At 40.9% G+C, this 13353-nt stretch overlaps 1 protein-coding gene across 4 annotated transcripts in view; it reads left to right on the top strand.

The window, feature by feature from the left end:
• Window positions 1–12961, top strand: part of PDE11A (phosphodiesterase 11A) — a 514093-nt gene extending 501132 nt beyond the window's left edge. For 2 of the 4 annotated variants that reach the window (XM_026454253.1, XM_023212327.2), the window contains one exon: window positions 11484–12634. In XM_026454253.1, coding sequence (XP_026310038.1) covers window positions 11484–11639 — 156 coding nt within the window. In that variant the 3' untranslated portion in view covers window positions 11640–12634. Of the gene's footprint in view, window positions 1–11483 lie in introns of all 4 variants that reach the window. The other 2 variants (XM_023212326.2, XM_023212325.2) reach the window with 2 other exon arrangements.
• Window positions 12962–13353: the final 392 nt, after the last annotated feature.

Raw genomic sequence — 13353 nt, 5'->3', positions numbered from 1 at the left:
TGATAATGTCCAGTTCCCTGACAGAGTAAACCTAAGAGGAAGGCTTGAGGGAAGGTGAGGAGTTCAGTTCTAAACAGTCCATCCACTGAGTTTCTGGCCTCTACAACCCATACAAAAGTAGAAGGCTGGAAAGTCAAAGTGATTTCCAGCCAACTGCAGCACTGAGATGTGGCATGTAAAATCTGGGAGTATCTCAGATTAAATCATGAATAATCTTAACCTTTGGACCTAAGAGGGATTAGCAGTTCAACAATTCACTAATTCATAACTTAGGATCTGCTCCCACAATTGGCTACCTGTCTCTGAAGTCATACACCTTGAACAGGAACCTGTTTCTTTTTTTTTTTTTTTTTTTTTGAGACGGAGTCTCGCTCTATCGCCCGGAGCTGGAATGCAGTGGCCGGATCTCAGCTCACTGCCAGCTCTGCCTCCCGGGTTTATGCCATTCTCCTGCCTCAGCCTCCCGAGTGGCTGGGACTGCAGGCGCCCGCCACTTCGCCCAGCTAGCTTTTTGTATTTTTTAGTAGAGATGGGGTTTCACCGTGTTAGCCAGGATGGTCTCGATCTCCTGACCACGTGATCCGCCCGTCTCGGCCTCCCAAAGTGCTGGGATTACAGGCTTGAGCCACCGCGCCCGGCCGAGGAACCTGTTTCTTGAAGATGCTCTTTGCACCTGTAGCTGTTGGACAGGCACATGAATTCATGAGAATTTCAGGGCCTGCCACCATTTGCATGTTCTCTTGTCCCTCCTGCTGAAGAATCTGAGCAGAGATGATAACAGTTGGTCACATCATCAATGATTTTCCATTTCAGAATACCAACTTCCAATGATTTTTTTGACATTTTCATCCAGAAAGGGAATAATCATGGTAGTAAAGTGATCATGACCTTGTAACAGGAATATGCTGCCTCAAACAGATACATAAGATAAGTTCCAAGTCTAACTTTATATTTTTAAAAATAGATATTAAAAAAATACTCTAAGTTCTTTCTCCTCTACAGTATATTGTGTCGCTTAGTTTCTGATTATTTCTCTTGAGTAAGGTGGAGGTGAGAGAAAGGCAAAAAATAATAAGTGATGTCACTAGCAACTCTCGAAATAGATTTCAACAACAGGAGGCCAAAACCATCTTCTCTGTCCTTTTTTTTCTTAATAAATGTCTTTTTTTCTTAATAAATGAATAGTCAGACAATTTCCTCAAAGTTTTAAAAAATATATTAATGACACAGTTGGACATTTTCAGGTTCAAACACTAATCTGGTTTTAATTTGATGTGGTTCCTCTATGCCCCTTTCCAACAACAGAGTATAGGAGTACTCACTTTTTCTAAGAGCATGGCTTCTCTCTGCTACTCTCTTGTCCCACATCTGCCCTCTCTATCCAGCAGCTGGGTTCCAAGAAGTAACTGTGGTCAACTAATAAGCACAAACTGAGCCAGATAATAACAGATGTGGACCACAATGGCAGAGAAACATCAAGGCCAGAATCTGGCTCCTAGCAGGTTGGCAAACTGATAAAAAGAAAGGCCCAGGAATAATGGTAGTAAGAGAAAATATATCCATTTCCCAAGTGGTTCATTCTAGGTGTGTTTTTACAGCAGGATTTTGTAGCAGGTCAGAACATCCAATTCCCACTCTCAGCCACTGGCAGCTGTCCTAGCCTTAACTCTTCTTCCTGCCACTGTTCTATGGTGAGGAATGGAGGAGAGGCTGCTGCTTCTAGGGTAACTGTGCCAGATGTTGAAGATACAAAGATAAAAGACCTTGTTTCCACTCTTTCTCTCTCTCTGAGCTTGTGGGATACTAAGCAAGACAGAGTTTTTAAAACCAGTGATAAGGGACCTCTACTACTAGCCATGATTGAGTAACAGGGGCCAAAAAAAAAAAAAAAAAAAAAAACCTGAAAAATATTTGAAACAACACTTTTCAGACAATGGGCAACAGACAACATAATACACTGGTTCCTGAGTGAGGAAAACAAATGAAGTGAGTCCTACAACTGTTCCAGCTTATTGCCAGGAGAGAATTTCTAGGTCATGGCACAGGCAGGGGGAATCCAGGCAGAGCCCAGTGATCTTGCTGAATTAAGGAGGCAGAGCTAGGAGTCTAGGGATGCCAAAGAAGTTACGGTTCCCAGGGAAGAGTAAGAGAGAAGAGAGGACTGCACAGAAGAAGCTCCAGAGATCTGCAGAGGGCCACTCTGAGTCTTCAGGTTAGTGATGTTCATCATATCCATGCGAGGAAACTACTGAGGCTGAAGCGAAAAGGAGTGAGTAGTGATCCACAGAGGTCACACAGACTGGGGAAAATAGTCCATGCTCCTGCCAGCCACAGTACCCAAGAAAAGCCTTAAAATACATGAGTCATTGGATACAGTTCTCAGAAGGGTATTGCATCAGTAGTGGGAGCAAATTAGCCCTCCACAAAAAAAGGCTGCTTTGGAACCAGCTTGCGCAGCTGAAGAGCAAGCCCCAAAGGGATTGAATTGTTTCCAAATAACCTAACAATATTCCAGAACAAAACTGAAAAAGGCTTAAAGCAATGGGAAAAAAATCCATCACATAACAATATAAACTGTACAATGTCTGATGTTCATCAAGAATTACCAAACATGCAAAGAAGCAAAAACATCTGACGCATAATAATTAGAAAAAGCAATCGATACAGATTCAGAGATTACATAGATCATAGACTTGGTAGAAAAAGACATTAAGATAGTTATTATACTTAGATATTTCAGAGGGTAGAGGAAAGATTAAGCATGATTAAGAGGTCATGAAAGATATTTAAAAGACCCAAATCAAACTTCTAGAAATGAAAACTCTAATTTTTGAGGTAAAAAAATATAGTAGATGAGATCCATAGCAGATTAAGCCTTGCAAAAGAAAAACTCAGTGACAGCAACAGAAACTATCCAAAATAATATAGAAAAGATGGGAGAGAAATGAGCAGAGCATCATTTGAGCTGTGAGACAACACTAATAGCTAGATATGTATGATTAGAGTCCCAGAGGGAAAAGATAGACGTAAAACATAGCTGAAGATAGGGTGGTGGAGATAAATAAATGAACCCTGCAGTTTGAGTTCTTCACTTACCAAGTGAATGACCACGAGTGAGTTCTTCATCCAGGCCTTGGTTTTTCTCAATTATATATAGAAAAAGAGGATAACAATAGTATCCATTTTGTAAGGTTCCTGAGAAAATTATATGACAGTGTTAAAGAACCAAGATTCTCAATGAAGCCAAGCAGAAGACACATGAAGGACACTACAGCAACGCACATGACAATCAAATTGCTGAAAACCAGCACTTTTAAAACTTGGCTTAAAAGGAGCCAGAAGGGGGAAAAAAGACAAGTACAAAGAGACAAAAATACAATCAGAAGACAGGATCTTTGAAGAACTGCAAACAAATACAAAGACATTTTCAATGTGATGGATAGAACTGGAGAGATGGAGAGTGTGCTACAGGCGTGCCTAAGGAAGGAGAGTTCTCGTTCTATACCAGAAGACCAGAGAAGACTTCACAGAGAAGACAGAATGGTGAAGGATTAGTTCTCTAGGGGAGGAATTTTCCACACGATGCATTAGAGTCAGAAAGACTTAGGTAAACATCCTGGCTCCATCTCTCACTATATGACCATGGACAAGGCACTTAACCCAAGTGAACCTCAATTTCCTTATCTATAAAGTGGAGATGATAAAAGTACCTACTTCGTGGAACTACTGCAGAGATTTTATGAGATAATGGCCTTTAGGCCCTGGCCCTAGCCCAGCAAAGTGAACGTTCAATATATAGAAACTCCTCTTATTTCTCCTTCCTAAATGTCTTCAGAAAAAGGAGGTGAGGGAGAGTATGTATTTGACCCAAGAAGAAGTCTTTCCTTCTCTGCTGCCAGAGATGCTGTTGGGGTTCAGACTGTAGCTAGTTACTTTTATTCCTCCTTCTATTTAAGGGGAAGCTGAGTTCATTGAAGACCTGATGGAGTGAGATAATGCTTAGAGGCAGCAAGCAGAGCAGTGGTTCTTAACTGGGAAGATGCTGCTCCCCAGAGGACATTTGGCACTATATGGAGACATTTTTGGTGGTCACAACTTTGGGGAGGGATGCTACTGGCTTCTAGAGCATTCTATAATGCAAAAGACAGCCCCCACCATAAAGAATTATCTAACCGAAAACATCAATAGTGCTGAGGTAGAGAAACCCTGCAGTTTGAGCTCTTCACTTACCAAGTGACTGACCACGAGTGAGTTCATCATCCAGGTCTTGGTTTTTCTCAATTATACATATAAAAAGAGGATAATAATAGTATCCATTTCGTAAAGTTCCTGAGAAAATTATATGACAGTGTTAAGCACTTATTACAGTCTGACACCAACTAAACATTCAGTAAAAGTTTGCTAATGATAGTAAGAGTCAATGAAACACACTGAAAACACCTGTAACTGGTCAAAGATGATTGATTTGCTGTAAGAGATTTTGGTAGATTCAAGTACCATTTGGGGAGTTTCTTTCAGAGAGGGAGTAAAACCAAAACCTTCTGGACAACATGATTGTGATACTTGAGTGACACCAAGTGTACTGTGTAGAAATTAGCATCTGGAGTATACAGAGAGGAGAGGGATCAAATTCTAGATTTGTGTATCCTTCTTAGCTCTATCCACCCTCACACTATCTCTCCAAGGCCTTAATCTAAACAATAGCTATGGTTTCTGTTCCCTCTCTCTTATTAGTATGGCTAATATAAAAATCCTGCTATATATCTTAAGTAAAATTGTATTCCTTGATTTAGTAATATCTACCAAAATGCAAATACACATTCCCTTTGACCTAGCAATACCTATTCTAGAATTTGACTCTAAACTTCATATCTATATAGAGGCTATGTACAAGGATATCCATTACAGCAATATTTGTAATGGCCAAATATAAACAATGTTTGGGTTCCATCAAAAAGGAACTGGTTAAACAAATTTTGACAGCAGTGGAATACTAGTTAGCCACAAAAAATGAGAAAATCTAATTTTGTAGTGATATGAGATTTTTCCCAAGATATATTAAGAATAAAAGGCAAAGTGCGGATCAATATGTATGGTGTACTACCATTTGTAAAAAGGGGCAAATATATTATGTGCTTACATATTCAGAAAAATTTTCTTGATTATCTACTCAAGACACTGAAAACATCTGTTGCCTCTAGGGGAGGAAACTGAATGGCCGGGAAATAGTAGAAGGGTGATTTTCTGTTGCACCTTTGTACCCTTTTGTATCCACGGAACTATGTGAATGTGTTCCTTATTCAAAACATAAATAAAATATGGAATAAACTGTATGTGCTGGTCACAAGAGAACTCAACAATGGTGTGTGAATAAAATCAGGAAGGAAGTGGGGTCCCTCAGCCACCTAGATGACCAGATGCCCAGACTGTGTCCCATAGTGGGGCAAATATCCCAGGTCCTGTCTGCAATGGGCCAGGAGGGAACTGGAAGGAACTTGGGGCCCCAGTGATGTCAAAAAGGTTGCCCCAAGGGAGAAGCACTGCATCCCAAATAGGGTTTTTAGGTCAGCATCAACTCTGACCTACACGTGAAACAAAACCTGAGTTATCAGTCCTACACTACTAAAGAAAATTCTGGTTTACAGAGAGAGCACCCTGAGGATTAGAACCATTACGTAGAAGTCACAGGGGTATAGATTTCAGTTCAACATAAGGGAACAACATTTTAAAAACAGAACAATCAAAGACTAAATGGACTCCCCTGGGAGGTGGTGCACGCACTGGCTCTGAATGGGTTTCCACAGTGGCTGCGTGGTTGTGCAGCAGGGATGCCACATAGGAGAGTCAGGTGTCTTGAGGCTGATGCAGCCACATGTATAACCTTTAGAATTCCTCCGTGTGTATATGGAGAGTGATCAGATGGGTGCTAAGTTTTGCCCCTTCTCTTTCACTGAGGAGCGAGGCAAACTAGACAATAGCAATCCCAAAGAACCCATCATGTGTCACTTGATGAGAAACTTTTAAATACTAGAAGCAATTCTCTTGATGATGACTCACTACACATAATCACCATAAGCCTTGGAATTTAGGTTCGTGGATAAACCCTTGCTTTATTAGTATTTTAATAGGTCCATATTCTCTCAGCTAACTGCATTTCTGTAACAAATTTAGAGTGTAAGAGTAAGTCGGCTGGGCGAGGTGGCTCACGCCTGTAATCCCAGCACTTTGGGAGGCCGAGGCGGGGGGATCACAAGGTCAGGAGATGGAGACCATCCTGGCTAACACGGTGAAACCCCGTCCCTACTAAAAATACAAAAAACTTAGCCAGGCGTGGTGGTGGGTGCCTGCAGTCCCAGTACTCAGGAGGCCAAGGCAAGAGAATCACTTGAATCCGGGAGGCGGAGCTTGCAGAGAGCCCAGATCACGCCACTACACTCCAGCCTGGGCGACAGAGCTAGACCCCGTCTCAAAAACAAAAAAGTAAGTCTTCAAGATAGGAGTTTTGTAACCTTTGCCTAGAACCAGCACCTGGCCACAGGAAAACGATATTCCAGTATGGCAATTCTGTGTTTCAGGAGAATATAAAACAAAAAGAAAGAGGAATTCTGAGAAATAGGTATTCCTCCTCCCTCCCCGATTTCCTTATTTCACACAAAGGAAGCAAGAAGTAGAACAAAGAGCAAGGATAAAGGGAAGAAAGCTGTTTGGGGCTACGCCAAATAAACTTAAATGGCTTAAGGAATAAATTGGTGGAATGATTCGAATCATGGGCAGGTGCTATGAATGTAATTTAGTAAATGCTTGGGAACCTGCCAGGGAAGGAAAAAATGTGTTGCTTTTGAGATCGTTTCCCAGCAGCTTCATAAAAGAAAACTGATTACAGGAATTTAATAAGTAAAACAGAGCCAGAAATATTGTAATCAAATGAGTTTTTAATTACATATCGAGCAGAAAAAAATTCCTATTTGTACTCCTGGGATTAAAAAAAAATAAGTTCTAGAGAAATGCTTTTGTAGCAGGAAAATAACATAAACACTAATTTCCATAGGAATTATAGTAGTCAGTTTAATTAAAAGGCTTGATCAGAGTAAAGAGAAGCTGGTGCCAAGCTATACTAAATAAAACCATGGCAGTTGTGGCTACCTCACACTATTGTCTAAATGAAAACACTGTGCATTGAGCAGAAAACAAGCACCTGCATTTTTCTCATGGAAATAAAGGGGATTTTGATCACTGCTGGAGTTACAGTGTTGCTTTGTTTTATTATCATATGAAATGACTAGTAAATCTGATTTAAAATTAGATGTTTCTGTTTAGTGTGATAAACATCACTGTTAAGAGAGAGACAGAATATACTCTGTCTTAAGGACATCGGGCTTTCAATGCCCAACCCCACTCCCTTAACTTACATCTAGTTACATTTTACTCATATTCATGTAACTCCCTGGAGCACAGGATTATCTGAGCAGATAAATTAGGTTTACTAACAGGTGGTTTGCAGTTGGGCTTGGAGCCATATACTCTGGCATTCTAACAGAAAAAGAGCTATTCTTCCTGTTGGAGGACTTACTATTGACTACTCCCTAACCACAGTCATGCTCGGAAAAGTCTTTTCAGAAGGTGTGCTGAAATCATAGTGGCTTAATGATATGTTCACCTTTTGTGCCCCTTGTGATGAATGGGATGCACCTGCAAGGTGTCTACATGGGACCAGGGATACAACCCTGTCCACAGAACAAAAAATAGCTTACTGACCCAAAGCATAAATGGGGAAATCACCTTTCTGTAGGTTAATAATCTCACAACTTCTGTGTTCCTTCTCTTATTTATTTCTTTATAAGGAAAATAAAAACTACCTTATAGGCCTTAGTGCAACAAGAAAGGGAAACTTTAATTTTTCAGAATTTTGGGGAGCCTGGGAAAAAACTGGCTGTTTGGCAGTCCAGATCTGTATAAAAGCAGTGAGACAGGGCTGCGGAGAAAACTGGATTACTCTCCATGGGGTAAAAGACTGTGCCCTTTGAGATGAAGAGGAGTATGTAAGAGTAAGTCAGTGGGTAAGTCACTTCCCCTGTGACAACCTCTAAAGTCAGTACAGTTAGTAGGCATCCAAAATGTTGAGGGTGATAGGATTTCCTGTGCAAAGGGGAAATAAAATGAAACACTGCATTAGGAATGGTGCAGAGTGCAGTCAAGAGGGCCAAGTAGACTCAAGAAGATGTCAAAGAGTATAAGGAAGTAAGACTTGGAAATAACTGGAAGGAGTCTGAAAGGTCCACCAGAGCATGAAATAGATTTGAGGTCTAATCTCAAGTCTAAAGGGATGGGGAGGCCTCAAGTGACGTAAGATTACGGTCAAAGAACAATGTCAGAATTCATGAGAGTTGTATACATATCAAGATGATGGGTGATAGAATTGATGGATAAGAGGAAAGAAGAAAGGAGAGATGGGTATGAGTAAGTCAGAAGGAAGGTCCTGGTGTCAACCCTTACCCCAAATTGATGACAACAGCAATCACATTCAATGTGTCCTCAGCAGTTCGTGTCTTCAGTCTCCTCATCACCATCACAGTCTCTAAAAACAGGAATGATACAATTACTAGCTGGTTGGAATTGTGCATTGACAAAGGTTGAAGCCATACAATTTCAAGATGTGTACCTTATTATTCCTTGGTTTTTCTTCTTGACTCTTTAAGACATTCCCTTTTATGCTACATCTTCAGCAGATTTCTCTATATCTTCATTCTATATGCCAGGTTAGTGTCCTATCCCTGACTTTTACTTGAGAAAAACAATGGTTTTCTCCATAGCTTCCAAAACAAATGGAAAGATTACAAAAGGAACCCCTAACTTCCTATATGGATTCTTATCTTCCTCCTGTGATGGAAGGACTATGGATCATTCATGATCCTAACATGTGGGGGACATATTTTATCATCTGTAAAATGCACAGTCATTGTGAGGAATAGCTGAGATGAAGTATATAGAGCAGCCAGCAATGTGTTTAACACATAGGAGGTGTTAGGTGTTAACAGAAGCTCCCCCTCATCCACGTGGGATGCCAGCTTTTTATACTTCTTTCAGATCCTGGAGATGGAAAACAGGCCCAAGAAGTATGAATGCTTAAAAATCCATACATTCTCATTGATTCTGTCCATTTGTAAACAGATTATAAAATACCATGTGTGTGTGTGTATATATGTGTGTGTGTGTGTGTGTGTGTGTGTATATATATATATATATATATATTTTTTTTTTTTTTTTTTTAAGATGAAGTCTCATTCTGTTGCCCAGGCTGGAACGCAATGGTGTGATCTCAGCCCACTGAAACTTCTGCCTCCTGGGTTCAAGTGATTCTCCTGCCTCAGCCTCCCAAGCAGCTGGGATTACAGGCGTGTGCCACCACGCCTAGCTATTTTTTTTTTTTTTTTTTTTTTTTGTATTTTCAGTAGAGATGAGGCTTCACCATGTTGGCCAGGCTGGTCTCAAACTCCTGACCTCAAATGATCCACCCACCTCAGCCTCTCAAAGTGCTGGGATTACAGGCTTGAGCCACCTCGTCAGGCCATGTTCTGATTAAATGTTCTGATCATTTAACCAGTTAGAAACATAATGGAAAGATTTCATTCAAGGCAAAACCCAAAAGTTAGTAGTGTTTATCTCTTGAGTTATGAGATTATAAATTATCTCAATTTCTTACTTTTTAAACCTATTGTTTCTATATTTTCTAACACCAACGTGTTACTTAAAATATATAAAATAACTGTGGGCCGGGCGCGGTGGCTCAAGCCTGTAATCCCAGCACTTTGGGAGGCCGAGACGGGCGGATCACGAGGTCAGGAGATCGAGACCATCCTGGCTAACACGGTCTCTACTAAAAAAAATACAAAAAACTAGCCGGGCAAAGTGGCGGGCACCTGTAGTCCCAGCTACTCTGGAGGCTGAGGCAGGAGAATGGCGTGAACCCGGGAGGCGGAGCTTGCAGTGAGCTGAGATCTGGCCACTGCACGCCAGCCTGGGCGACAGAGCCATACTTTGTCTCAAAAAAAAAAAAAAAAAGAAAAGAAAAGAAAAATAACCGTGAAGGGAAGAAAAGGTATTATTTTTAAAACAATCCCCCAAAACCTCATGTTTTAAAAGGACAAAGACCATGTTTCTAAAAGTTAAATGTCATCAAAATCTTATTTCCCTCTTCATTGAGCTGTCCAGAAAATTAAAAGGCTTCTTCTAGACTCTTTGTTACATATGTTTTACATGGATGGCTTTACTTGTACTTATTATTCATCTTTATTGGCATATCGGTACATAATAGATATTTTTGCTGATCATATTTTACTGGTTGAATATGTTAGAAGCCTTTCATTATGAAAAGTTAAAAAAAATTAAAATAAGGAAAATGTAGATATTCATGCATTTAAAAGAAAGAAAATAATCAGTAAAGTAGAGAATAGTGGAATTTTCCTGTTGGGCAGAGTAAACTCCATGCCCCTCTGACCTGTAAAATATTTACGTATTGCTCTTTAATCTGAGCTCCTTGAATTTGTTTTAGTCCCAGTTCAGAAACAAAATCCTCGGCCCTGCCCCAAGCCCTCTGATATGAAAGCTGAAGAAGGACTCATTTGCATTAAATTAAAGTAAGCCATCTTACTTTTAGGGCTCTCATTCCACTACCAGGGGCAAACCAGGAGCGGTGAGACAAGCTTATACCATTTGGGAACAGGAGGACTCTCAAAAACACACACACACAAAAATTACGCACAAAATAATATACTTAGAAGAGTCTGGCACAAGTGAGGATGCTAAAGCCTGACTTTCATCAGCCTGGAGGTCCATCTGCCCCTGGCCACACCTTACATTCCCTCTTCCCTCATCCCCCTTTCATCCCTCTGTCACTCTCTTCCACACTGCTTCCCTTTCTGCCATGTCTATTTCCATGCATGTTTCCATGCTTTGTATATTTAGCACAACTCCCAGATCTTTAGCTTTAAAAATGAGCACCTTCTCATTTCAGGATTTTACTTGGCCTTTCCTATTCAATTAAGTCCACCCAGAGTCATCTATGGTAGAGCAATTGTAGGATTATTTTGTAAAAATTGAAGTTCATAGTCAATTGAGATCTGGAGCCCTCTATGGTAGGCAAAGATGCACACATAAGTAGGCATATGTGAGCTGGATATTTTGTTTCCTGTCTTGCTTGATGTAGTTGTAAAACAGGATTCGAGTCTACATGGCTGGTGTCCCCTAGAGTTGTATACAGCCATGCTGATGATGTCTTATTTTTTCATTCTCTAAGTAGGCTCTATTAATACAACACATTGGTGTTAAATGCATATTTACTTCTTGTAAATAGCTCTTGTTTATCAAAATAATCATCACTTTCATTTCCTACAGCCAGTTTACATTCTCCTCATAAATGAAAGGGGGAAAATCATGTCGGTTACTCTGTTTCCTCTCTCCTCCACCTGTATTTTGTTTTGTTTTAGGCACTGGTAAAGGTCAATGTGAAACTGAAGCCGATGCTAGATTCAGTAGCTGCAAACAGAAGTAAGTGGGAAGAGCTGCACCAAAAACGGCTGCTGGCCTCAACTGCCTCATCCTCCCCTGCCAGTGCTATGGTAGCCACGGAAGACAGGAACTAACCCTCCAGGTCAGCTGCAGCTGCGAAGTGACTCAGCCTGAAGGGCCACTTTCAGTCCAGCCATGTCATCCTTTTGTTCTTTTAGTTCAGAAAGACCTAACATCTCAAGGATGCACTGGGAAGCACGCCTGGGCTTTCACCTTGAAGCGTGGTCAGCAGCAGAGAGAGCAACGGGAAGGACAAAGAAAGAGGTGGGGCAGGGAGCACACCACAGGACCCTCACTTTTCCCTAATGGACACGCATGGGCTGAAATGAAGGTTCTGGGTAGGGGACTGTTTTGGATCCAAGGATCTGTGGACAGGCGGCCTACTGGCTCTGAGCTGAGGGAACACTGAACAGTAAAAGCGTCATTAGCGCTGCTTCATTTTGTATATGGCTTTTCTGTTTGTTACAGGCCAAACACTGCCTGTCTTTGCTTCCTGTCCCTGAATGCCTTTTTGTGCCAGACCATCCCAAGAATCCTAATTTGTATTCCATAGAGATATTTTATTTTTAATCCTAGAGCTTCTTATTGATGGATCCTTTAGAATTGCCTACCTGAAAGTAAACTATACTATCCTTATAAATACTGGTCAATCCCAGTTCTCCCCCTAAAAAGGAATACATAGTAGGAGTATAGCAAATGTGTTTGATGGGTAATTCTAGACTTGGACTATGGTACCCTCTTCCAGAGTTTTAAAATTTAACCTTCATTACAGACCAAGTTTTCTCCCAGAAGGAATGGATTGATAGATTTTGATTAAAGTAAGGGTGGAAGGAAATCTGTAGCTGGATTCACCACAGGTGACATCTAGAAACTATGGTTCACAGGACAGGGCAGAGCCATGGAGACTAAGCATTGACCACCTTGAGTTCTCCTAGTGAGGAGTTCTGTTATAAAATGTAAAGTTACTGCCAGTAACCAACTTAAAGCAAACTATAGGGGTCCCTAATTTTGGATTTTTCTTTAAGTGTAAGAAATAATGCTTCAAATGTTAAGAAATAACAGTCTGGGCAAAGAACGCATATTCTATAGGAAGCCAGGTTTACAATAGGTAAGAATAAACTGTATTAAGTAGATGTAATGACTAGAAAGCTGCTTTGCTCCCTGTTTTGAGAAATTGTGGACGTAGCATGTCTTATCCAAAGAACGCTGGGCTAGAAGATAGATTTCTATCCCTAGCTTTGGCATTATTGACTAGATTGACTTGAACAAGTCACTTCACTTCTCCAAGCGTGTTTCTTTATTTGTCAAATTAGATTACACTAGGAAATGATTCTTGAACATGTTTTAACCTTACAACTCTCTGTTCAAATAAATCTTTCAATGAATCCCCAACATATAAAACATCAAAAAGCTGAATTCCTATGTGAATTATAAGCAGGGTTTGGACATCCAGAGCACCTACAAACCTTCATCTCTTTGATTACATACATGGGGGTCCACAGGGACTCTGAGGAGTTTGAACATCCCTGGACTAGATTAAACCTGAGGGCCATTCCACCCCTTTAAAAAACCTAAAATTGGCCGGGCGCGGTGGCTCAAGCCTGTAATCCCAGCACTTTGGGAGGCCGAGACGGGCGGATCACGAGGTCCGGAGATCGAGACCATCCTGGCTAACACAGTGAAACCCCGTCTCTACTAAAAAAAATACAAAAAACTAGCCGGGCGAGGTGGCGGGCGCCTGTAGTCCCAGCTACTCGGGAGGCTGAGGCAGGAGAATGGCGTAAACCC

The sequence above is a fragment of the Piliocolobus tephrosceles genome, chromosome 11 (assembly GCF_002776525.5).
Source record: "Piliocolobus tephrosceles isolate RC106 chromosome 11, ASM277652v3, whole genome shotgun sequence".
NCBI classification, from domain to species: domain Eukaryota; kingdom Metazoa; phylum Chordata; class Mammalia; order Primates; family Cercopithecidae; genus Piliocolobus; species Piliocolobus tephrosceles.
Note: the sequence above shows the minus strand (reverse complement) of the source record. Positions and strands in the feature narration are given on the sequence as shown.